Raw genomic sequence first — 24,958 nt, 5'->3', positions numbered from 1 at the left:
GACACTTGGGTGGCTTTGGAATGCCATACCCCCATAACCCGCCATCGAAAGGCCTGTTCCTTGTATCAGCGCCACTGCGCAAACGTACACTGACATGCTAATATCTCTTACTGTAGGTACTATATTGACCAGGGGTGGCCCATCCGTCGATACTCATTCCGCTAGCCGTATTCGCACCCCCTGACATACCGAATTCTCAGGATAAGTTCAATCAAGTTCACGTTACGCTACGTACCGGCACCGTAATTTCTGGGGTGCATGACATTAGTTTTTTGTTATGATATATGAACAAACTACGAACCCATAATTTTGTTCAGGGGTGGCGAATCCGCGTTTCATATTTGCAAGCTCATTCTCCATAGCCGTGATCTTGTTTTCCAGCATTTCTATGTAATCCCGAGCTGATTGACAACATCAGCTCATCGCGTTGATCAAGACAACATCGAATGAAATGTTACACACCCCCAATTAAAACATCATATCTTCTTGTCGGATGACCAGGGAGTTTTTCCGCGAGCAGGTCTAAGGACGTGGATTCCTTATCCCTATACGACTGTTGACTCTCCCGCTTCGCTTCTTTGGCCTTGTCCCTAGCAATATCACGTTTATCAGGTTCAGAAGTAGCACGGTGGTTGTTGTTAGGCATGTTGGAGACACAGAGAAAGCCCAGTTGCGTAGTGGATCCGTATAAATACCTATGGGTGAGTGTTTGATAATTCTCAAACCAGTCCCATCTAATCGTGTCAAAAGAAGCAGTGGGAACGTTCCTGTGATGCGTGGACTATGAGGATAGGGCCAATGAATTGGGACGTTCTACATTGTCTACTTCGTGGATCAAAACGTTCCTTCGACTGTTTTCCTGGGACTCTCTGACTCACATTCCCGTTCACGGGCTCCAAAGGGACTGAATCACACCTTCACATCCTCAAAAAAAAAAAAAAAGGTTCTACGCGCGGTGATTAACTTGCTCTGGCTGCGGTGAGCTCTCATCGGCCGTCCCACAGGCTGCGTTTCTGATTGAGGAGACTACGTTGACCTTCTGGATCTGTCATCGCCGACGCCACAAGACCTTGGTCGACCATCTATTTTTTCATTATGTCCCACCATTGGTGATTATGGAGGTGGATGGCAGGTAGTCACGGTCTATAGCGATGTATAATTGACATTGTTTTCTTCTTCGTGTTCAGAATAGCAGACAGACCTTGCATTTACCAAGTACCGATGGCAATAGCCCGTGAATTCTCCGGAAAAAGAATTTGGAACAAACATGGGAGTACAGCTACGTGTCCCAATCGAAATCTTATCACCCAGACGGGCTGTTATTTGGGAACGTTCTCCAAATAATGCAAGAGATCTATGGTTTCTTCTCTTGCCTGTGTTACGTCCATTCCGCAGACAGGTCTGATTGTACAGCTTCGTGCCGTGCGGCTGACTGGGTGGTAGAGCGCACACCCCTATTGGTCCATTTTACTAGGTGCGATGATCGTCCTCTCCCGATTCGACTATGCCATGCTTACTCCTCGTGTTATACACTGCCCTTCGTATTATCAGGATTTGGCTCATTGCGCCGTTTCCTTTCGGGAAATAATTGCGAAAAATTTGTGAACCCAAGGACATACAATTACGATGTAGGCTGGAAGAAACGTCTAGAACGATTTGAGTTGCACAGTTGGGACTCCTACTGGTAACTCGAACTGATATTGCAGTTCAGTCCAGTTACAAGGAACGAAATGTTCAGCCAGGAGCTGCGGTTAGCTCCTTTCAGATAGAAATGTCCGAACCCTCTTCATTGATTCCAGGCAACACATATATGTTTCTATCAATGAGAAAGAATATGCATACATGCTCTACACTCGGCTCCTTTCATGACCATTTAAATCCTCTTTCCAACTTCAATGTGCAGTTGTCCTGCTCGATACCTACAGATTGGTGCCACTGTATAGAGTAAGCTATGCGAAGCAATGGACATCAGACATATGATCGCGATAAGCTCCAGTTTCGTTCTTGATCAGCGAAAAATTGGCTAACTGAGCCACAACTTGACGCCACTTCGCATGATATTTCGAGGCAACGATAGTGTTTAAACGAGGCAAGATATCGGAAAAGATCATAGCGACTGCAATGGGATCACTGATTTGAGAGTCGCCAAGGTGTAAACTTGTGATCGCTTGATTGTACGTGCCTCCTCCAGGTCGTTCAGCTGTGGGAGCTGGTAATATCCTGGTATCGAGAACTATGCCCAATGATATGAGCTTCGGGCAAAGTGCTAGTAGCTCGATGAGGCCCGCTATGCTAACTCTGGAGTGATTGTCAGGATCTGAGCCATAACCCCAGTTCAAATGCAAGCTTTGCAGGTTGGGCCATGCCAATGCTATGTCTCGCAATGCTCCATCGTCCAATGATAGCGAAACGAAGAAGCCGATATTAACATCTGTCATTGAGGAAAAGCGTAAGATAGGCCTTATAGTTTCAAGAACAAGAGATTGGTCCTCTTCTCCGCTGGGGCGAAAGAGGACCGTAATCTTTTGCAGTGAGTGATTCTCCCCGCACTTGTCACCTAGGATGGCAAGCGATGCCTGTATAGAATCGAAACCGACAGGAGTACAGAACTCCAAATGAATTTGCTTTGGCACCGAACGGAATATACGGAGTATGATGGGGCAGGCATCGCCAGAGGATCTAGCGGTGAAGCACAGTTTAAGGTTTTGAAGATGGGGAAACATCGATTTGTCGTCTGGGTAATCAAAATTTTTATACATGTCGAACCGCCAGTTACTGGCATCGAGATTGAGAGACCGTAGGGAGTCCAGGGCTGCAAGATGATACATGCCCTGTTTATTTAACAGGGCGTCACACGTCAATTCTTCTAGCTGATTCCACTGGCAAACCGCCTGTGAAAGTACGTCCGACGCATCGAAAGTAGTGATTGCGCCATCCACATTCAACACTGCGGTTTTAATGGAGGGACCTGCAATAAGACGACGGAAAAAGGGAATGTCTTCATTTGTATGCAATCGACAGTCTGTGAGTTGTTGAAGATTGGGAAACAAGGGTGGACTGATTGGGAGAAAAGTGAATGCGCGATAGACATCTTGATGCGCTGTTGACGTAATTGAATCAAAATCGAGTCCACGTTGTAATTTCCGGACACGATGAGTGTACTGCCGGATGATTGTCAAGTCTTTTGAACACAAGGGTCTTCGTAAGCACTGTAAAAATGAGACAAGAAAAAATTGAATGCGGTATTCTTAAGCTCGTGGGATTAAAAACCTACGAGACTATCACCAGTCCCAGACCATATGTCCTCAGGAAGACACCTGAGTATTGGTTCAACGTCGTGCAAGTCAGCCCAAAGGACATCCAATGCTGGATCACTGAACAATCGACACGTCCTAGCAAGTACAGCCAGAGATCTCTGCCAGTCGTCTTCCAGTGCTTCCGCGCTATCTGGGTCCTCGGGGAGAATATGCTTAAAGATAATTGATAGGATGTCGGGAACAAGTAAGCACTTGTGCATTTTAATATGTAGCTTGAACTGCCCAAAGTACTTCAATACGAGGAGTGTAATGAAAAGTCGGTTTACAGCTCGTTATTTGAAAGCAAGTCGAAAGCAAGGTCAAAGGAGTGAGCCGAAGCGGAGTTTAAAGCCAGTCATCTACGCCAGTCACCGCAATGGTACTTAGTCGAAAGATATGCAAGTTCTGCATATTTTGTATATGGAATCCACTACATATTTAACCCACTACCCACGAACGACAAGCTTCGACAGAGTCGGATGGTCGCTACTTAGTGCTTGGTTCGAACAGGATGCTGTGTCGTAACCAGATTCGCAGTGCATCACGCCACCCACCATATCACACAAACTTCGTTACTATTCGTTATCATCAAGAATATGTCCTACAAACATCAAGTGTTATATGATGTATGGTGTTGCCATTCACCGAGTGCTGACTCGCATCCATCAAAATCTCGTGTGAGACGCTCTGAATGGGTGGGTGAGAATGTTTGGATGGGCGGGCGAGAATGTTTGGGTGGTGGGTGAGTAATAATGTAATTCAGGCTGTGCAGCAAAGCTGCTTTGGCTATGTTGTTGTTGGAGGGAATCAGGTGGGAGAGTAACTCCATACACCATATCGCTCTTAGAGTTGTATGGATCTATTTCTATGTGGTGAGGTGCGCTGTTTCCCGTCTGACCGATCTGGCTGAACTGACCAAGGACAGTTTCAGGCATTATAGGTTGAAATTCATCGGACCAAAAGTCATCCACCGTCGACGGCGATGACAAGTCTGTTCTTCAGATAAGCATGATAGTGAAATATACGCTGACAGAATCGTACCTATCTGGTCGTACCCGACGTCCCATGGACTCGCGATACTAGTCGAAGAAACGGTGTCTTCCGTACTCTCTAATCAGTGAAGTTTCAGCAACGATTCCATCCCAGTTCGCATCGTACACCACTCACCGCTCTCGTAAGTTCTGCAAATAATCGTATTAGTACTTTTCTTACGAATTGTAAGCGGACTTCTGTGACAAACCTCTGTAGCTCGTAGCCTCCCATGTGAGCTTGACTTTCGATGCTGCCCCCTGCAAGAACCCTCAACATCAAATTCTCGTCCTTCAACGCCTCATTTTCGCTCCTCAATGCTTCGTTCTCACACTGGAGCCTTTCTGTTTTGAGACAAGCTATTTCACAACGTCAGCTAGTGGCTCAGGCTACTTTAAATAAGGCAACGCCAGAGCAAAGGTACGCACCCTGTTCGAGAATATCATGTTTTTTGTCGCGATCAGTCACCAGCGTGCCTCTCAGACGCTCCAAGAATCGTTTTTCTTTATCCCTGTATGCTTTCTGTTTAATGCTTTTGAGAGCTAGCTTGTCGGGTTTAACTGCACGAGTCATTGTAGAGACTGCGAGATGTTACGGTTTCGTATGGGTCCGTATGGATACTTATAGGTGTGTGTTAAATAAATATTACCATAGCCCATCTAATCGTGTGTACCATAAAGGCTACGGGAACGTTCTAGTGGTACGTGGATCAAGAAGATAAGGTAAACAAAACGGGATCAAGTTCTATCCAGTCAACTTCCATCAAAACGTTCCCTTATACAGCATTCATATTGCTGTGCTGCAGTTCCCGCCCGACTCAGTGTCGCATTTCTGTGCTCTAGAAAGTCTATGCTATGCCGTTGTTTGCCTGACAGAGGGACGATTCTCCCATTCTGCGGAAGACGGAGGGCTGATTTAGGTATATATTCCTGCAACGTTGTCATCCTGCAGGCTGTGCGTCTTGTTTTGGACGTTTTGAGTGGGTTTGACTCACTGTCACCACCGCAGCCGCAGTAGCATTTTCATATGAACATCTGGTCGTTCCCACCACTGGCATTGTGAGCGGCAGACAATCGTATTTTATATTCTTGCCTTGCATCCAATCTGCAGCTCTCGACGAAAGGTCATAGACCATGGTAGAGAATCTACTTTCAAGTCCAGGATTTCGTTCCAGTAGTGCCCCTATGAACGAATGGGAACTGGTCTATATTCCGTAATTAGACCGAGGAACCGAATCAGGAGTTTAAGTACGTTCCCCAACGCAATCTTATCATTGACAAAGAAGGATGCTGGGAACGTTGTCAGCTGTGTCATCCCCAGCGTGTCTCCCGCAGCCTTGGGCTTCTGTGCCCCGGGTTTGCACGACAATTGGAAGTATAGCTTCGAGCCTTGAGGCATGCCGACGACTCGCTCACTATATTAATAGCACACCCTACGACCCGAAAATCGACAGTGGTACTGTATATCACAGCGTACACCTCATCGCGTCTGTGTTCAGACTGATTGTAGACTAGATGTTGGAATGAAAGAACATACAATGATTTCAGTTGAAAACCTGCAAGTTTGCTCTATGCACCGTTCAACGTTCAACACTGGACATTGGTACGGAAATGATACAAGTTCTATTGCTGTCGTAAAAATATAGACGTTGAAGGAGAGGAAGTAATATGATGCTGTATGTATAAAGTACGAAAATGAGTGTGGGTTACAGGTAAATAAATGTGCATTAGAGTGTAAGGCCTGACGCCTGAATGGATAACACGTGAGGTTCGTATAAAAAGCCAAATATGCGTGGCTGTCGTCGAGGAGTATAGCATGCATTATGGAATGGGCTTAATAGGTCAATCGCCGCTTTGATCTTCTGCCAGAGCCGTTATTACCCTTACCGCTGCTTTTAGCAGATGACCCATTGTTGGAGGGTATGATACTGCCCAATAAGCGCTTGAGGAAAGGCTGCTGCTTTGACTTCAAGGTTGACTGTGGCGATTGCTGCTGAGGATAAAATCAGTGGGTAAGTAAAGCAAAAGTGAGAAGATGCAGCTCACTGCAAACTCCACTCTCCCACCTGGAGGCGGCACTACGAAGTATGTCTGCCCAGGGCGGGGAGGAGGGAGGTAAATGGGACCCCCTGAACTAGCATCGTAAGTCCTATAAACGACTGGCACAGAGTCTGAACGACGTCCTCCACGGGGCTTGGGGAGTGGAGGAACGGTATACAACACCTCCTTTTGGTTTGACGAAGAACGTGAGTGTGATCGAGAACGATGTCTGGGTTTCTGATCATCCTGCGAGTATGAACGGGATCGAGAAGGGCGAGAGAAAGGCTGGTCAGATGGATCTCGATGAGGGAGAGTTGTTGAGCGTATGGGAGTAGGACGATATGTGGATACGTCTGATGCCTGATCGTGAAGGGGTCGAGATGACAGAAATGGTGATGGGACAAAGGGGTTGGAGTACTTGTGGGCGTGCTGGGTGGTATTGGATACCCAGTTCGATACACGATTGTGGGTAGCCATATACCGCTCATAGGCAGCGGGAGAATAGTCGTACTCGGTCATGGGGGATGGGGAGGAGACGGTGAAGGGTGGGGTGCGAGTGGATCCGTGGTATATATAAATGTGGGGGTAGGTGGGGTATGAAATGTCAAATGGAAGGAACACGAAGACTCGTGAGTCGAAACGTCACAGGAAAGCCGCTGAGGCAGGTCGAAGAAGGGACACGAAACCGTGAATGAAGTGGATCTAAGGCGACTGCAATGTGACGGAACACGACCCAAACGCTCTAAACGTCCTTTTACAGCCCATGAGGCAAAAAATTACAGGACGGACCGAGTGAACCGGCGCTTATACTGCCTCACGTGACTGCTATAACTCTACAGCACTCTTATGTAGCAGAGACGCCTCTCTTCATCGATAGCGGTATATTATTTCAGTGCCACCCTCAAAAGCACTCCATATCTTGCATCTCCGCCCGGCTGGCTCATGTCACTGGACTATTAAAATCTCGTACCGAAAGGTGGTACAATTATGACCGTCCAATTCCTTCATGTGGGCGCAGGTGACCAACCTGTCTTCTTTGCTGTGAGATACTGATTCTACCCAACTTTGCCAGCTCTGCCAACTTGCGTGATCTCCAGCATACCACTTTTCTTTCTACGGTGACTTTTCTTGTCTTTTGATTCCGTGATCTACCTCGTTAGACTCTCGGAGAGGCTTTTCAACATATGAAATTAACGCGTATGTAAAGCAGTTTCATCTCTATTACTCAGAGAAGCTAATATCTGTTTCGGAGCAGCTACCGACTCTAAAATTGTCGCGTTCCGCACAACACGTATTTCCGCACGAGGCGCCTAACTCCCATCGATTTTACCACGGACGATAGTTGGTCGATGGTTATCGTGTACGTCCAGCACTGGCACGCAGCGCCAAATGCGTAATTACAAGTGATGTACTCAAACCAAGCTCCACGATATTGTCATCGACGCGGCGTCGCACTGTAAAAAATAAACTTTCTATCGCACATCCACTTGACTGGCAATCACTGTCTATTGGACCAACTGGGCTACCCCAGACGTCAAGTTCGAAAGTACTTCTGGCACCGCAACAAAGCGCTGTCTCTCTGGCACAATACCTTGGTTTCTCCTAGACATTTTCTCGGACAGTCGGAATTCACGGCTCAACTCCAACCATACACTTATCAATGTCGAGTCACGGTACTCCTCCTGGACTGCCGCTACCATTCGAGGGCGTACCTGACCACGAATTTGGCCTTTCTCAGGGGTTGTCCTGTAATGAGTTCCGCGACAATCTTTGAAGGTTTTACTATCAAAATAGGTGTATCAAGGGCCGTTCGAGAATGTAATTATACAATAGAAGACTTCTCTCTACAGTGAAACGATCGGTCTCTCGTCAGATTCATACCATCCGGGCACCGTAACGCAAAATAGTGTCCTCTTCTCACTCAACTTGTTCAAATATTCATATCTCCAGGCCCCAAGCTCAGCGTCGCTATAGAGACTCATAGCTACACGCTCGGAGCCGTATCTAAAAGGTATGCCTTGTTCACCTACTCTAAACATTGCAACAGTCATGTCATAATCAGCCGCGTTTGTAGATCCGTACGACGCCACATACAAAGGTGTTAACGACGAGTGTCATTTCTAGCCGTTAGTGATAAATATCCCTGATCGATCCTGCTTGAACACGTTAGCCGCTTCTATCCCTATTTCACCTTATCGTTGGGCGGCGATTTTTATGACTGTGGTCCTTAGATCTTCCTCGATTTAATACTTCCCCTGGGCTCATCCAGCGAGCCTCACTTATACGTTGTAGCATGTGATTCGAAGACCAGCCAAAGGTTCCGTACGATATTGCCTATCTTAGTATGGGCCACCCCCGAATCCATGCGCTTCTTTTGCCTAGCCTCCTTGGAGCCTCCAAAATCATGCAAGATAGCTCTAAAAAAGCACATGGATGCATGTCGCGAAGGGATGGTGTGATATGTAGTCATTCCCCTCCAGTTATGACACGGATGGACATAAATGATAGTGGTAAATTCGCATTGAGATTGCTGGATATATCTAAGCTCTAAGCTTTATTGCAGCAGGAGTAACGACCTTTTTCTCTCTACGATCAAAGCGGACAAGAGGATATGGTCGAGGTGTTGATGCCCGTCGGGGAAAACAGTGAGCTGAGCTGGTGGAAGAGGGGGAGAGGCGTCAATCGGAGGAGGAACGAACGATGCTAATTGTAGATCGGAATTGGAGATTCCGTCGTAGCACTATATCATAAGGGAAAGTATATTAATAGGAAAGGCCGCGCCAACAAAATTACACTTACTACACACATCGGCGAACCATCATCCAATGTCGAACGGCAATCCCAGCGAAGGTCAACGGACCCGCAAGACCAACCCCAGACCCGCTATATCAAACAAGTGCCATATTGTCTCAGAGAATCGCAGAAGATGTGAAGAAGGATGCGGACTAACATCTACGCCGCCAATATTCCACATAACATTCTTCAAACGAGTGGTGCTATCGCCCATAGTCAAAATAGCTACTCTTTGGTTGGTCGACAGCCTAAATAACAATATCAGTTACATGATGTTACGGGAAAGAGATCTTGAATGTCATTCGCACTCGAAACTACCGACAAACTGCCCCTGCATGTTACCACCTCTTTGAACTGTGGTGACGTACGATAGTGGAGCGAAAGGGCTAAGATTGAGAGCGACAGAGATGCGATAGAGGGGGTTTAGATTATTCGCGGTCGGTGGTGGCATAAGCAACATAGAGTCAGATGTCCAACCAGTAAATGTGTATGTCATGGGCTGGAACGGCCGTCTATGATAGTAACTGATCATAAAAATTCCAATAAGTAACTGAGATATGCATATTAATCGTATCAAGGGGCATCAGCAAACGCACCTTGGGGGTTCAATAGCACCTGGTTTGGATATCTCAGTGACATAACTTGACCGAGAACATAATGAGGTGAAGTCAACGGCGTTTTATTCGATTATAACATACTCTGGAAGAACTTCTGACGACGATCCGAGTCCTGTCTTCGAATCCTCTGCTTTATGTCAAGTTTTATATCACGGAATAATGAGTACAACTCTTTAGTTCATGCATGGCGCCGAAAACTTACCTAGTGTTTCAATGATCATACTTGATAAGATCGCTATAGTGAAAGATGACGAATCGCACGCACGGTTTTTGAGCCCTGGTCAGGAAATATAAAGGTCCAGAGGTCCTAGGGCAGTTCAGTAAGAAGCAATCGCATTACCCAGCGTCTTCTGCAGCTGGCAGGACATCCGCAGCGTCTGCGTGATGATGGCTGGGTGAACGCTCTCTAAAAAAGCTGTACATGATGCCATTTGTAGGAGCTGCGTACCGTAACTAACCACTTAATGCGAATATCATATCATGCGTCTGAAAAAGGAAACCTCGAGAACTTCTGATCGCAATGCTATGCAGTCTTTGAGAACACGATGATAAAACAGTTTTTTCCATACTTTTTTTTTACCTGCTCGTAGCTCTCAGATGGGCGCTCTGGTGAATGTCAGAGAAGCAGGATTGGCTGGCGTTCGAGTATAGATTGTTTGAATCACGTCTACCAGACTCTGCTTTGACTGGCTTTGCATTCAAGTTTACTACTCAGGTCGGCAGTACGATAATTTGAATGCGGGGATCCGTACGCCGGATTGTATTTCATGATCGCTTGATGTGGGGAAAGGAGGGTCAACTATGAGCAGTCCTTAACATGCTGTGTCAAGTCATGATGATATATCCGTATATATTTACTGATACGCTCTCTGATGTCCGTGAGCTGCGACTTACGAAGAAGAGTCCACGGTAGACTGCGGAAGACACGCTATCTATGGGGTGCTATTTTGCATTGAATAACTGCAATTCTTAACTGTATGTGTTTAACATCCTACTAGCCACTGACACTGTGACAGATTGTCCGGGAATGCTCCGCGTGTTCCAAGGATCGTAGTAAAATAGAGCTGAAGCTTTCCGGGGATAAAGTGGTCCAGTGGTTACAAGGATCGCGGGCTCGACGAAAATAATCATTTGAAAGTCCATTTGAATACATTGATTTTGCAACTACACACATGCATCTGAAATGACCAAAATACACAAAAACATACATAATTCATAATAACTGAGATAGCGTTAGCCCTTGATAACAACAATGGGACTGGATTCAACATACCTCTCATTCATTACATTCATTGCCTCCTCGTCTTTACTTCCCACATACCATCTTTACCTCGTACCAGTCCTTCGAATCCAATCTTTCCACGCAGGAAATCGACCCTCCTCACTCCGCAGCTTCTCTCGCTTGCGTCGTGACAGCGTTCTTCCCAAGCTTCCCTCAACTTATACCGATCAGCGTCATCCAATTCCTCGTTATAATAGTCGTCTTTCTGGATAGGTGTATTCAACGAGGTGTAGAGTCCAGTGAAAACATCACCAATGGTCGCTCCTATTGGATTACTGGCACGTATATCGATGTACCATGGAAGACGAGAGCTGTATAACCTCATGACAACCGCTGGTGGTTCACATGCATACTGCTGCAAATCCCAAGGAGTGAGTGGGCGTTGGACGTCACGAAAAGCGACTGTTGACGGGTGTCGACGAAGATCGTAACTGATATAGCCACCATCGTATCGCAGATGGTGGTGCAATGTAGATCTTGAGCTGTCTACAAAATCTGAAATTTGGGTAACGAATCAGAATAAAATATAAGACAGTGCAGCGAGAGAAGCCTAACCGTTTAGATGCTTTGAGGTGGTACGCTTTATACGAAAAAAGGACGTAAAACCGGAACGAAATCTAAAGTCACGCCTCCAGTCGCGAGGCGGCTCTCCAGAAAACCTAGGTGCAGCATACCCGCTTACTGAATTTGAACGAGAGATTGTAGAGGATGGGCTATAGTCACTATTATTGGCCGGATATGCCGTAGGACGCATGTTATGTCTGCTGGAGACGGAGGCGGCGTGTGGCGAAGGACGATCCCATGGCGAAGATGGATGAGGCGAGTGCGAGTATCGACTATTGGTAAGTCCATAGCCAGCTGGAGGCCCTGAGTGACTGTGAGTGCGGCGGAGCGGTGCCACAGTCCCAGGATCATCATATGTAGATTGAGGGGGGACATAAGGACTGGGAATCGATGGTTGCGTGTAGTCATATTGTGGCCATGGACTGTCATTGTAAGATTGAGCATAATGAGAAGAACCCTGGCGATTGTGGCCTGGAAAAGCGTTACTCGGAAAAGCGCCAGGGATATTGAAGCTTGGGTCCTGGTAAGCAGATCGACTCGAACTCAAAGGACGGATGTTATCCGCTGCATCGGTATATGACTGACTGTCGGGAAAGTATGTGGCACCATTCGGAGGGGGAACGTTGCGAGGTAAAGGAGGAATATGACCTGCATCCACTAAGAGTGGCATGCCCTCGTACATCCCTGCCATATCGAGTTTTTAGATAACAGACGGGTAAGTCGCAGCGTACTGATCTGAGTTGGGCTTGGGCTTGCGATGACTGAGCGCAGGAAGAGAATGTAGCGATATAGATGTGGGATACAATCGAATATCTGAGTGCCAGATAATTCGAGGGTTAATAGGGGAGCGAAGAGCGAAGAGCGAAACGAGCTGGCACCTTTGTTTTCCAAGTCCCACGTTCTGTACACAAAGTTTTGTAGCACGGCCTGCCCGGTTACTGATATCTCGATGGTGGCGATGTTGGGAAACCTTTACAAGGACAGCCGCATCTGATAGCTTTTCAGCTGTAAAGAGAACTGTAGAGTTCACCTACGGAGGCGCTGGTGTCACGGTGTGAAAGTTCGTACAGCCGAGGCTGTTGTTGTGCCAAAAATGACCATGACCCAATTCAGGTTGCACAGGAGAGATGCCTATATGCTGAGCTTACAGCATTTTGAGGATGGAGTTCCAGTGTCATTTGTAGTAGGAGAAATGATGATAAAATAATTTATGTTTCGACCTGCTACTGTACTCAAACGATGCCAGCACAATATCGTGTCAATGATAGCAGCACCATTGGGGTGGCAGTTAATTGGACGGCCCCGAATCCGAGGTGCCACTCCGCGTCCAACCCGTTTCACTTTTCACTCTTTCACTCTTTCACTCTTTCACTCCTTTCAACCGCGACCACGTCCCACTTTCCCTATTCTTCATTTTCAGCAGCGCATATACTCACCTGCAAACTCATTTCCAGCAGTTCAATGATATTGTATCTTGAACTCTAAAGCCTGCTCAGCATAGTATCCAAAATTTTGTTTCTGTGGCTCACTTTTAGACCAACATCATCTATCACATTCACCATCTATTACACTCGAGATTGGTGTTGTATTTCTCCACCAACGCCCATAGGTGTGATTGCATACACCTTAGGTAGCGTCCGTATTTTCTTGACAAACTGTCGTAGGTGCCACCACTGCGCTACCAAGGTGTGTTCGTTATCCACGTCAACATCAAGGCGGCGATATGAATCTTGCAACGGTGTATTGGTAGTCCTGCGAATGATGTGCGATGGAGGGAGTTGCACCTTCACCGACATCAACACCCAAATGCACTGGGTCCAAGCATGACGGATACATCTTTTGATAGATGTCTCTGGATCGAGGCAATCCCTGCACCTTCATCATTGTTTTCGTAAGCCTTCCCAAGATTATTATCAAACGCGATGTTAACATTGCTCTTTAGTACCATCCTAATACGAAAACTGGCGCGTCATGGAGATACTCCAATTACTAGGAAAAAAATACGAACCCTTCTAGCCAAGGTATATGCGTGCATTCATAGGCGTAACTTTTGTTATGCCGTAGTAGGAGTCCAGGAAGTGGCGTGTTCGTCTTTGGGGAGCAACCTTTCGCAATATCAACAACATGCCATACTACCTCCCCCAGATGGTTTATTCTCCCTATATAGTGCGTATGGGTTCCTGGTCTTCAGGAACAGCTTTGGACACATGCTCCATGACGTCGAAACCAGTTCTGATCACGGGTCATGTTATTTCTTATAGAGGATATATGCGCAAAGTACTTCTTGTGGGTGAGCTAGTCTTCTGGACGTAGGAAAACTTAACGAGCCTCACTGTTTTGCTAGTAGTCCTACACATTTCTCTTCCGATCCCGAGGACTCCGAGCGGACCGTATCTTTCCTAAGCCATCAAATATGATGGTTGCACGTCTCCAAGTTCCAAGTTTTCGATATGTCAGTCGGCGTTCATATTATTTTGGACGTTAGCAGAAAAAAAGATGAGAGTTTTGTGAAATTCTGCGCGCAAGCAAGTACAAGGAAATTCCTCGGTTGTCAGGGCCAGCGAGAATACAAGCGCATTCGCCAAAGGCACAAGCACTTTCCATTTCGTCGGCTATGGATCTCGTTACTTCTAGACGTTACAAGGCCCATGGCTTCCCTCTCCAAATCTTATCCATAGTGCGCGCAACACTAATATCTGATCTTGAACTTTGATACTCTGAAGTCCGATAAGCATGATGGTGCATTCGGTGTATCTTCCAGGCCCATATGCACCGACCTTTCAGGTAGGCGCCACAAATCCTCATCCCCGTCTCATTGTTTTTATTCGAGCCTCATTTCCGCCAATTCTGCCCTCTTCACGCGCGCCTCGAGGCTGGGGTAATGGAGCTTCGCTCGCTCATCGTTCATGCGGAAGCCTCGTGGGTGGCCTACTTACGAATATCTTTGGTAGGCGAAAGCCTTCATCATGATCCACAAAACGTATTCTTTGGTCATGGCTTCGACGTTCTCCGGCCGGTGTTGCGGCGACAATTTTATTATCACCGCAAACCTAGTTTTGCCAGCCTTATCATCGATTTGGTATAAGTCGCATCTCCGTCCTCCGAGTCAGCAAGCAAGAGCAATTTGACTCATCGACACATCGCTAGCACGTTTGAAATGTCTTGCAACGCATTTCATCTGCTCAACGGCGAGTGGCATCTCCAGGCACGGTGCAACCGTCGGGAAACCTCTCACCACCAGGGAATAGTCCGGTGATATTCACTCCCGTCTGCCGCATCGGAACTTGGAAATTGAACTCTCATGATTGATGATATTATTTCGCACGTGGGATAATACCCCCATTTCTTCCATTCCACGACTTCCGCATTAGCCATGAGAATATCAGGTATGTACATATCCAGCGATTTTGTCAGCTGATGAGCCGAGCCAGCGAGCAACTAAACTTGTTGCGGATATAAGCTGGGAAAATCAAGCCGTTTCACTGAAACGGTGCGATGCTATTCTCTTACAGGTATGAACTATTTACAAGATAAAGAGAAAGAGTGAGTACGAATGTTGACTCACGAGTGTTGCGAGAAAGGAAAGACAGGTATGTTACAGACTGGAGGCCTCCGTTATAGCAATACAATAGTACATCGATAGATGAGTGGGATGTCAGTCGTGGGGATAGGAAGAAGCAAGCGTCTGAGGCGGAATCAAAAGGCAGGGAGCGATGACATGAATGCCGTGAAATCCAAATCTACATTGGCTAACTCCGTCTTGGCCGGCTCGAATGGCGCAAACTGGTGTTTCGAATACGGAGCATCGTTCACCTGATTGAACATCGACCCATCTGAAGCCAGCGGGTGGCCAAATATGCCTGCGTCGTTTGCATAACCATGCGACTGATGATGTTGAATATCGTATGGACCCGCGAAAGCATCGATGTTAAATGCATTGAGATCGAACGGATCGCTTGAATCCATGGCTACCTGATCGTAACATGGACTGTGCAGTGAACGGCTCCGTGGCGTTGCAGGCATACTTGAGAATGGAGACGAACGTGGAGACCACTCGTCTGTGAATGTAGTGTCGATAGATAGAGTAGGACTTGGTACCCTATTACGCTTGGGGGTGCAGGGAAAGTTCTCTTGCTGCAGTGTCCCAGAACATATCGAGTCACCAAAAGCAACGTCAAACAAGTACGGGTCGAATTCCTAGTGGGCGCACGATCCATTAGATACAGCAGTAGTGTATAACAAATCAGATGGACTTACAAACGAGGGTTGTGGTTTTTCAGGGAATGAGTAGGCGGGCGAGGGAACAAAAGAGGGTGAGAACGACGCCTGATAGAAGGCTTCGTCAGAGAAGGTAGGCGCCGCTAGAGGCTCCTCGACCTTGGAGTTAGATGGTGCAGGGTAGAGAGCTGGCTGAGTGCTCCAAGCACGTAATCGACGAGAGGATGATGACGACGACGACGACGACGATGAGGAGAGGAATGGCTGCTTCGATTGCGGATCGACCACCGGTGCTGAAGAAGACCGCCGATACATACGAGCCGTGATGGGTACTTCAAATCGAGTCACAATTTCTGGCACATGATGGCGATCGAACTCTTGTATCGCAGCATCCAACTCTTGGCCCTTCTTTCCCTCGACGAGTAACTCTGCAATTTTCGCGCACCGTTTTACGTCTTTCGGTTCGACTTCTCGAACCTTCCGCTTTTCGGTCCCTCCCTTTCCTTTCGTTTGAGAAGGACGGAATGCGTACTGGGGCCATTTGCGCCTGTGCTCCTCAAGAGCGGCTTTTGCCTTTGCATGCCAAATCTGCCTCTCTTCGTGAGGCATGTTTTGCCAGGTGAGACCGATGATCTTCGACAGCGTGCTGTGGTTGGTCTCGACTTCGGTAGACACGTGTTGGCTCTTTATGAATGAAGAACGGAAGAGGATGAAGGCATTTGGAGGGCGGGGGATGTGATTCTCAGGTCTCTTCTTGCCATGTCCAGAGCGACGAGACGGACACTCTGAAGAAGGACTTGGGAAGAGAGCAGGTAGCTGCGAGTCGTCGAGTGACTGAGGGGGATCGTTGAACGTCACAGGCGTCAGAGTTGGAGCGAATGCGATGCTGTGGGTCACAGGTTCGACAGGTGTGGTCCAAGTCAGTTGAGCGCCTGTTAGAGAACGTAGGCGCAAATCAGTTTCACATATGGGGCGAAAGAGTATTGAAGACATACCATCTACATCGCAACGTTTCGAGTTCCGAGATCTCTCAGCAGGCATAATTGAGGGAGGTGTCGCTAAACAGGTCGAGGAGATAAAAATCTGAGGATAACAGACGAGGGGACCTAGAGAGCAAAGAAGGAACACACGGGTTTATTAAATAGATTTTTTGTAGTCAGAGGGATACGTACATGGGAATCTCAGGGTCCAAGGCAAAAAAGGCAGCGTTTAATCACAGAGATTCTTAACGTGCTTCCTCCAGCCTGCCAACATGTTAGTTCCGAATGTAACCGGGGTTTGGATCTGGTCAGGCATCAATGCATCCCCCGAACAGAACCTGTACATAAGAACGTCCGCTTATTTGGCAGTTCTGCCCCGACACAGCAGAGTGCTCCATCAAATCGACAAGATGAGTCGGACATCTAATCGATTTTTATCTGGACAAGTCTTGCCGAACGTTCCTTATCGTGGACGTGGAATCCGTCCTGGCCTGGCATTTTGCTTCCGCATCGTCCCCGGATGTTTCCTGAACGGCCGCGGCTGTGCCTTGTGTTGCCTTAACCGCGGCTCGATACTACAACAAGCCCTTTATTTGCTATTATATTTTCTAGCAGACACATCGACATCGACGCCAACGTCGACAAAGATACATATCACTTGATTCCGCTGGCCCATCTTTACGTCCATCATATGCTTGCGGCAAGTTCATTTCGGTCGAGCACGAGTCTATGTTTTGATCTTGATGAGCCCGACTGATGCATCTTCGCTGCGGCAGTCTACACTGGTGTACGTTGCTTGTCTCCGTGGCCATTGCCTTCTTTGGTGCTCATTGTCTAGCTACTGTAAGATCTGTGCCGCCCACTTCCTACTTCTTATCAGGCTTTGCACTGTGATGACGATCGATTACTCTTCTGGCTTACGGCCCTGGGATCCGGGGTGCTCTTTTCGTTAGAGTTCAGTGCCATATGACCTTACCTCAGAAAGTTCATATTCAATTTGGAAGTACCTCTAGCTCCACGCATAAGCTTGAGTTTTGGTGTGGGCTGATGATTATAGTACGTCTCAATGCTGATGCCATTTCTTATGTTACATTGGCGCAGAACTCCGGATCACCTCATCTGCGAGTCAACAACGAGGCAGAGAAGTATTTACGATCGATCGTGACCCTGGTTCGAGTCGACAATATCGTGCAGCCAATACGCCCACCAATAAATACATGTATTTTACAAGACCGGCGGCCGTAGTCAAGTAGCCGTCCCTCCGCCACTCGCGGATGCAAGCGGGGCCGTCTAGTCCTACCAGGCCTGCTGAACTTCAAACATGTACGAGTTTCCTTTCTTTCGTCTACCAACGTAACTGCGACTTCTACACGAAAGGGCTCATATGAAACTTCCGCACTTGTCTACCAAGGAGTAACAGCTACCGTGTAGCTTGCAACTGCCGTCTGGTATAAGGTACTTCCGTCTCCGTCTACTAGATTTCAGCAGAGGAACTAATGTTAGCTAGCAAATGGTAGTGTGAGAAGCAAGGTGAGAAGTATGTTTTTTTTCTAGGCTGCAGATCATGGCTAAATTGTCGGCTTCCAGGATATTTGATAGAACTGGTGACAGCACTGATATCCAGAAGGGTGTGATGCCATTACATTGCAAAGCATGCTTCTGAAGATATTGCGACACCTCGTGTCCTCAACTTTTAACATAGGTATTGCTGCAGCGTTGGCACGAGTCGTTGATCTATTCCGCTGTGACACAGCACACTATCGACGTATCACGCATCATGTACGGCGATCTAAGTCTTGCGGTGACGGATCCCGCACAGTGGGATTGCTGCTGTATGAACATCAGTACACGGCAACTGGCTCAGCCCTCGAATCAACACAGACCCACAGGCGGTGCATTCATACTCTGGGTGTATGATGTCGCTACCGGGGTTAAGTGATCTTAGCATTCAGTATGTATTTGGTTGCATGATGCGTGTATCTAAATCACCGAGGTATCTTTTCAAATTTTATGTTACGACTCTCATGGGGGCCGTTGACAGGCTATCCCTTCAGTAAAATTTTAATGTAGTTCATCGTCAATAGCGCGTACTCTTTGGACACCAGAGGATGAGAGCAACACTGGGCATAACGTAAAGCTGTTATAAAAACATCTCGGTGACCACAAATTCAGGAAACCCGCGGGACCAACGTTTCGTTTCTGGAAGTCAAGCTACGTGCCCATTGTTCGTTGTGACGTTGCCGTTAACTGAGCTTCGGTACCTTGCTTACACACTTTCACACAGACACCTTTTCTTGTGCGCGCAGCAAGTGACTAGTGACTATCTGATCCTGTCTCGGCTTGTACGTGATTATGAGCAGGGGTTATGGGGCTCTACGATCTAGGCCGCCCCTAGGTAGCGAGCTGGCACGTCGTGAGCTGGCATGTCGTGTATTCATTGTTGGCATGTTTCCAGAATTTATTGACAATTGTCCTCGAAAGCCCCAGTCCTCCACCGTGCTTTACGTTGTGAACAACTGCTAATTTTCTTCTTCGTAGTAGCCCCGAGCTACTGCGACGGTGCCAAGTCCCCCCCCCGCGCGCGCCCGCGTGGAACAGGGTTAAATATGCAACACGACATGGCGAGAAGGGGCTCTTCTAATAAAGTACGCTATAATATTAATATTTATTCACATCATCAAATACTGGCTTACTGTTTCCTGGTGCACTATTCCTCGCTGTACTTAGCTCTATTATTTCAAGCTTTGGCATTGGTGTGAATTCTCCCGCTCTCGATTTAAATTTGTCGGCAGTCGCACTCTGCCAGATATTTTTGAGATGAATTTGAAGATGAATTGACAAATTTGATGCCAATTTTTTTCCCCAAATGCTTGTAAGGGGACGGCCCACACGTCTCCACCCTCAACTCTATTATATTCTGTATACTAGTTACAGTTCTAAGCACTATGCAAGCGATCGAAAAATCAGAGAATGGTACTTCCGTGAATCTTTTACGAATTGCACAGACTACAGAATAACAGTGAGCGCTATTGAGCGGGCAGTTTTGGTGAAGTCCGTCATCGCAAAAGCATTACAGACTTGGCACCTCTCACTCCAGTCCACGACCCTATGGTTGACGAGCCCTTTCGATGAACAACATTCCGCACACTGGAAAGTGCCGTGCAGGGCCGAACATTGTGTTTAAAAATCAAGAATAGCATGCCACAAAAACACATGACAGAAAATTATTCACGGACGGAGTAGTCCGCCCTTCTCACTTGAAAAAGAACATCAGTCCTATGACATTTAGGGAACGCATTACCTGAGCCTTGATGTATATGTGATTGAAGTTATCTGACCACTAGGATGCAAGGGCAATACGTAACAGGAGTCATTAGGGGGAAGATGCCATTGACAGTCATTTGACTTGAAGGAGTAGCATGAGCGCGTTCTACGACGTTTTGGGTCGCACACTTGTAGAAACTTGAGATGGAGTATGTGAAAAGCTGAAAGGGCGGACGACCGCGCGAAGAAGCAAGCTGCAGAAACCATTTGGATCCAACGGTTTCCAGCAGAAGCACCCTGACATTTCTCATTTACTGATGGGTTCGCTCCGGTTCTGCGACACTGACATTGCTCTGACGGCCTCCGGTGATTCATTGCACTTATCAAGACACTTCAGATATGAACCTTTGCTTCCAGCCTCAACCGCTCCTGAAAATAATTACAGAATCATCCAATTTTCGTCATACTGAATCTGCGTCAAAATAAACTGACCTATCTCTCATTATAACCTTCGGAGGTTCACGAAGTCACGTTCGGGCTCATGCCTGCAGAAAGGCCCGGGGCCGTGACATTTTTACGTTCTTACTCCACGTTTGGGACCTAAACCTGAACTATGGATCGGCATTGCCAGTATAGACAGTATCGAAAGCGGGGTAGGGCTTTCTGGGATAAACAGGGACTCTAATCGGCAGAGATAAAAGACTAGACCGTGCAGTGAAAGTCTTGCTCAGTCCGGTAATTGAACGTGGCTGGATAGCCACCGGTGCCAATGTCGTGATTCCGTGGATCTTCCTTTGATCCATCCTCTTCACCCCTGACACGGTCAACTAGCGCCCGGCTTGAAACTTGAAGGTGGTCCTAGCTTCTTCTTCTTCACAATCTCGGATATCTGCCTGAAGCCACTGACAGTTGGTGGGGATCATGATCGATGCTTGTACGTCCCGGTGTTTTGGATCCGATAGACTACGTACGTAGTGATATATGATAGTATGATAGGTCCAGTTTTGTGGTATCCTCTCGACTTGCGTGTGGCTTCCTTGCGGCGTCGTTCATTAGCATCATATGATCATTGAGCCTATACCACCTCCACCCAATAGCATCGCGCGCATTGGAAAGTTGAATGCGGGTTCCCAAGTTAATTTCCAGCGAGCTTCATGAAAAGTGTCACCAGAAGCCAGAAGTGTGGTACTGTGCCTGTGGTTGGTGCAGACTACCAAGATGACGAAACGACCTGAAATAACCTAGTCGCGCCAGCGATGAAGTAGACTTGATCATGCGGTCGTAGCTTGAGATAACATGCGTGAACGTCGCCCTTTTTTTTTTCCGCGATGGAGGTAAGAGCCTGCTTGAGGCAGAATTTCTTGGAAAAGCTTTGTCAGTGCCGTCATTTCAAACCAACCGTTCAATCAGCACGACTTGACATCATTATATCCCGCGTGCACACCTTGCGCGTTGCATTGCCTAAGACCTGACGAGTGACCAAAGGGCCCTGAAGGATTCCCAGACATATATTCGCGTGCAAATTGACTTGTGATCCAGTCGGTTTTCAGACGCTTCCTCTTGCAGTAAGGCTTGTCATGTCATATTCGTGCTTGCTTGCATGCTTGTATAAAGGCCGGGGGTGTGATATTTTTACTCCGTAACCTGAACTGTGGATCGCCATTTCCCGTATGGATGGTATCGAAAGGAGGTTTATCCTGCTGTAGTACTATGGCGTCTAGTCGGCAGCCTGCCAGCAAAAGATAAGTAAAACCAGAGCCGTCCAAGCCTCGATGCTCTTTTCCATATCCATAGCCCGGTAACTGAAAACGTTAGTGGATAAGCCAGGACTGCCAATGCCGTAAAGTTGTGGCTCTTCCTTTGATCCATCCTGTTCATTGCCTTGTATGGATCGTCCAGCGCCCAGCTACAGACTTGACATGATTATGGCTTCTCTTCTCCACAATACCGGATATTTGCGGAGGGAGGGAGGTGCCACTGACATCTGGTGGGGATCATGATCGATGGTTGTAGATGCCAGTTTGTTGGATCGGATAGACTACGTGCGCCGGTGATGGCGTGATAGGTCCAGCTTTGCGGTACAGTGTCCTCTCGAGTTGCGTGCAAGTCCCTTTACGGCCCTGTTCAGTATCATCTGATCATTGCGTCTATGTAGCTGCATCCAATCACAGCTCGCATATTACAAAGCTGAGCCCGGGTTCCCAAGTTAATTTCCTTGCGAGCCTTCATGAAGAAACTGTCAGTGTCATGTCGTTAGAAGTGTGCTAAGGTTCCTGTGGGTGTAGCACTCTAAGAAGACTATTCTTCAGAGAAACAGCCTGGAAGAAGCTAGTGGTGACGATGGTGTAGCACTTGAGGGTCATGTGGGTCGTGGCCCGAGATAGCATGTAGATACGTTGCGCCTTTGATAGGATATCAGATTTGAGGTTGGGAATCGGAGACTGATGGATGTTCTAAGCAAAGCTCAATGGTCAAGGTTAAGTTCAATGTGCCATCACCGCCTCACCTCAGCTATCGTTACTTACGGTCCCGCTCACCCGACCTGCCTTGCCCTCCTAACGTAATCGAGCGCGAGAATGGACCCTTTAATAAGTCTACCGTTCTGGAAGGCTGCATCAGCTCTTTTCAACAGACCTCTGGCAAGAGAAAAAGACATGCGTAGGCGGACTTAAAGCGGAGTATAGATAGTTGAGTATGCCGTGCCGTCGGGACATGGGTTGGCTGTTACGGAATGAGTTGCCGTCGAGCCGACTTGAACGGAGTACTATGTTCAAGAAGCGCCTGAGCCCTTTTACGGGTGGAACAGAGTCTGGGGGCTGATATTCACCTACACATCGCCACAATCAATATTCAGGCAAATAGTTTAGTCTCCTTTGTCTCTATTATTTGAGTTTGGGCAGAATCTGTATGACAAAATTCTCAGTGGTTTCACACCAGTAATATACATTGACAGACGCACTGACGATGGGGGGTAATAATGTAAACGTAGCAATCAGATGTAGAAATCAGTCCACTAGAAATTATCTATAAAAAATTCTTGCCTCCCTCCCTCTCTCACCTCCGCCGCATGCATTATGTATGCCATCCCTCTCGTTGGTACTCACAGGAACCGATTGGTAGAGGGGTCCAAATCTTTCGCCATTCTCAGCATCACCACGTTAGATGTAAGGCTAGAGAACTGCAAATAGAACACCGAGTTAGAACATGATGATGTGTGTCGAGAATTTTTGGGGTGATCAAAACTTACGCCATTCCCAACGAACACTTCGGCTTTCTCAGCAACGGCCATGTCCACCGCCATCGAGACGTAAAATTGCTCCGCATCAAGGTGTATATCCAAGCTACTAATTAGCTCGTCCCACCCGTCCTCTTCCAGCGCCAGCTTCAACTCGTCCAGCCACCACGCCCACCCGTTCGAGAGGAGATATACACGGTGGAGATTGGGGTGCTCCTTGCGCACTTCATGTAATCTTGCGACAATTTGACTGGTGGATGGGTAACAGTGCTCGAGATAGTATCCCTCCAAAACTTTGTGCGGCGCGTCGGAATAGGGACTTGGGTCGAATCTGTCAGGTAGCGACGGATGCTCGTTCATGCCCATGTAGAGAGCGCCCCATAGAGCCAAGTTGGGGCAGTGCCGCTGGTAATCTCCCCTTCGCAAGTGAACAGCCACCATGCCCTTGAAAGTAGTTGATGAAGAGAAGTCATATAGGCTTTCTGGGGTGCTAGGGCGAAGAAGCGCGAAGTTGCGAGCAATGGCAGATAGTACGAGCGGTGACCACGAGAAATTCGTAAGAATGGGCGAAGAAGATAATTCTGGCCAAAGGGACAGTAAACGTGGGCCTCCAAAGAAACTAGATAACACTGATCAATAACGAACTAAACAGGGAGAAGGGATACCTGAAAGAATCCGTACAATCTATCGAAAACATCGTGAGATGTCGAGTCTACCTCTACGCAGGTATCATTGGTGGCAACCAATTCCTTGTGCCACCAGTCTATCATCACGATGCCATCTGCATCGTTGGGTGCGTACTCAGAGCTTATGACGCGCTTTTTTTCCTTGTTTGGGCATACTTTCTCCCAAAATTCAGCACTGATGGCTCTAGGGCCTAGAGTGGGTCCGCCAGCGGGTGGACCTGATATAAAGGCATTTATAGGCACATGAGTAGGACGTAAGGCAAAATCATAGATGGTATAGGGAAATGGAGTATGTGACCAGGTATAATCCTCGAAGACGAAAGACATGTTTGAGATGGATGCTAGATAGGACATCAAGATACTGCGCAGCGCAGCACAGTCAGCAACAGAACGATGAAAGACAAGACGACGAAAGCGTACATTTCTTGGAGAATATTGTTGAAGCCGTGGCCCCATAAATGACCAGGGAAACGCAGGTACCTGTTTGGTGGATTGGCCTGTGAGGATAGTGACAGGTCATGTTGTGGGAGACGTCTCTCATAGAGGCGGATATCGTCGTAGCTTGGTGGGATACCTGGCCAGAGGATGGCTATTACGAGGACGACGGGGATGAGGGCGATGGCGATGAGCAAGCGACGAATAGTAAACTTTTGAATGCAAGCACGGAAAATGCTGCGCCATGATCGACGTCGAGTACTGCTGTTTGAAAAGGTAGATGGAGACGTGCCAGTACGATGTGAGGTATCTCCTGCGAGTAACTCATAGTCCCCTGATACATTTCGCGCACCAAACATTTTTCTCGTTAATCTCCGCCATGAATCCATAACTGACGGCAAAGAAAGGTATGTGAAGGTAAGAAAGGAAGAGGTGATATTAGTGTCAGGAGAGAGTGCTGCGCGAAGATTTAGTTGCGGCTACTGATCATGAAGGCATGAGCGTGTGTGCTAGAGTGTTA

The 24,958-nt window shown here is 47.4% G+C and overlaps 12 protein-coding genes across 12 annotated transcripts; 1 reads left to right on the top strand and 11 right to left on the bottom strand.

Annotated features, from left to right (window-relative positions):
* Positions 1-23: 23 nt before the first annotated feature.
* Positions 24-831, bottom strand: SERLADRAFT_458557 (uncharacterized protein; the record flags this gene model as incomplete). The annotated part of the gene is made up of 5 exons (XM_007314240.1): positions 24-180; positions 236-249; positions 302-401; positions 463-701; positions 754-831. The coding sequence occupies 4 exons, from the start codon at positions 644-646 to the stop codon at positions 98-100; spliced, it is 381 nt and encodes a 126-aa protein (XP_007314302.1).
* Positions 832-1,949: 1,118 nt separating this feature from the next.
* SERLADRAFT_433978 (uncharacterized protein) lies at positions 1,950-3,517 on the bottom strand (the record flags this gene model as incomplete). The annotated part of the gene is made up of 2 exons (XM_007314239.1): positions 1,950-3,209; positions 3,275-3,517. The coding sequence occupies 2 exons, from the start codon at positions 3,515-3,517 to the stop codon at positions 1,950-1,952; spliced, it is 1,503 nt and encodes a 500-aa protein (XP_007314301.1).
* A 1,835-nt stretch (positions 3,518-5,352) lies between these two features.
* Positions 5,353-5,859, bottom strand: SERLADRAFT_458552 (uncharacterized protein; the record flags this gene model as incomplete). Its single annotated transcript, XM_007314238.1, has 1 exon — positions 5,353-5,859. A coding segment is annotated over one exon (224 nt), but the record flags the coding sequence as incomplete, so codon positions are not given.
* Positions 5,860-5,891: 32 nt separating this feature from the next.
* SERLADRAFT_458551 (uncharacterized protein) lies at positions 5,892-7,108 on the bottom strand (the record flags this gene model as incomplete). The annotated part of the gene is made up of 2 exons (XM_007314237.1): positions 5,892-6,317; positions 6,371-7,108. 2 exons carry the CDS (start codon positions 6,881-6,883, stop codon positions 6,159-6,161), a joined length of 672 nt encoding a protein of 223 aa, XP_007314299.1.
* Positions 7,109-7,813: 705 nt separating this feature from the next.
* SERLADRAFT_458546 (uncharacterized protein) lies at positions 7,814-10,181 on the bottom strand (the record flags this gene model as incomplete). The annotated part of the gene is made up of 8 exons (XM_007314235.1): positions 7,814-8,395; positions 8,459-9,104; positions 9,164-9,247; positions 9,315-9,405; positions 9,466-9,681; positions 9,754-9,798; positions 9,856-9,904; positions 9,977-10,181. The coding sequence occupies 7 exons, from the start codon at positions 9,993-9,995 to the stop codon at positions 8,919-8,921; spliced, it is 690 nt and encodes a 229-aa protein (XP_007314297.1).
* Positions 7,838-8,461, bottom strand: SERLADRAFT_379764 (uncharacterized protein; the record flags this gene model as incomplete). The annotated part of the gene is made up of 2 exons (XM_007314236.1): positions 7,838-8,375; positions 8,427-8,461. One exon carries the CDS (start codon positions 8,062-8,064, stop codon positions 7,870-7,872), a length of 195 nt encoding a protein of 64 aa, XP_007314298.1.
* A 614-nt stretch (positions 10,182-10,795) lies between the features above and the next one.
* SERLADRAFT_379756 (uncharacterized protein) lies at positions 10,796-11,713 on the bottom strand (the record flags this gene model as incomplete). The annotated part of the gene is made up of 3 exons (XM_007314234.1): positions 10,796-10,996; positions 11,048-11,551; positions 11,612-11,713. The coding sequence occupies one exon, from the start codon at positions 11,379-11,381 to the stop codon at positions 11,064-11,066; it is 318 nt and encodes a 105-aa protein (XP_007314296.1).
* A 345-nt stretch (positions 11,714-12,058) lies between these two features.
* On the bottom strand, positions 12,059-12,859 carry SERLADRAFT_379754 (uncharacterized protein; the record flags this gene model as incomplete). The annotated part of the gene is given in 3 exon segments (XM_007314233.1): positions 12,059-12,100; positions 12,120-12,433; positions 12,499-12,859. A coding segment is annotated over 1 exon segment (192 nt), but the record flags the coding sequence as incomplete, so codon positions are not given.
* A 122-nt stretch (positions 12,860-12,981) lies between these two features.
* SERLADRAFT_458537 (uncharacterized protein) lies at positions 12,982-13,761 on the bottom strand (the record flags this gene model as incomplete). Its single annotated transcript, XM_007314232.1, has 4 exons — positions 12,982-13,306; positions 13,371-13,511; positions 13,563-13,700; positions 13,723-13,761. The coding sequence occupies 2 exons, from the start codon at positions 13,502-13,504 to the stop codon at positions 13,186-13,188; spliced, it is 255 nt and encodes an 84-aa protein (XP_007314294.1).
* Positions 13,762-14,011: 250 nt separating this feature from the next.
* SERLADRAFT_458531 (uncharacterized protein) lies at positions 14,012-17,292 on the bottom strand (the record flags this gene model as incomplete). Its single annotated transcript, XM_007314231.1, has 4 exons — positions 14,012-15,817; positions 15,878-16,770; positions 16,834-16,944; positions 17,011-17,292. 3 exons carry the CDS (start codon positions 16,877-16,879, stop codon positions 15,317-15,319), a joined length of 1,440 nt encoding a protein of 479 aa, XP_007314293.1.
* Positions 17,293-22,481: 5,189 nt separating this feature from the next.
* SERLADRAFT_458529 (uncharacterized protein) lies at positions 22,482-22,870 on the top strand (the record flags this gene model as incomplete). The annotated part of the gene is made up of 1 exon (XM_007314230.1): positions 22,482-22,870. The coding sequence occupies one exon, from the start codon at positions 22,550-22,552 to the stop codon at positions 22,742-22,744; it is 195 nt and encodes a 64-aa protein (XP_007314292.1).
* A 79-nt stretch (positions 22,871-22,949) lies between these two features.
* Positions 22,950-24,939, bottom strand: SERLADRAFT_458528 (uncharacterized protein; the record flags this gene model as incomplete). Its single annotated transcript, XM_007314229.1, has 4 exons — positions 22,950-23,260; positions 23,330-23,936; positions 23,999-24,364; positions 24,424-24,939. 4 exons carry the CDS (start codon positions 24,825-24,827, stop codon positions 23,183-23,185), a joined length of 1,455 nt encoding a protein of 484 aa, XP_007314291.1.
* Between the last annotated feature and the right edge of the window lie 19 nt (positions 24,940-24,958).

This window comes from Serpula lacrymans (assembly GCF_000218685.1).
Source record: "Serpula lacrymans var. lacrymans S7.9 unplaced genomic scaffold SERLAscaffold_2, whole genome shotgun sequence".
Taxonomy (NCBI): domain Eukaryota; kingdom Fungi; phylum Basidiomycota; class Agaricomycetes; order Boletales; family Serpulaceae; genus Serpula; species Serpula lacrymans.
The sequence above is the reverse complement of the archived record's forward strand: the minus strand, read 5'-3'. Positions and strand labels throughout refer to the sequence as shown.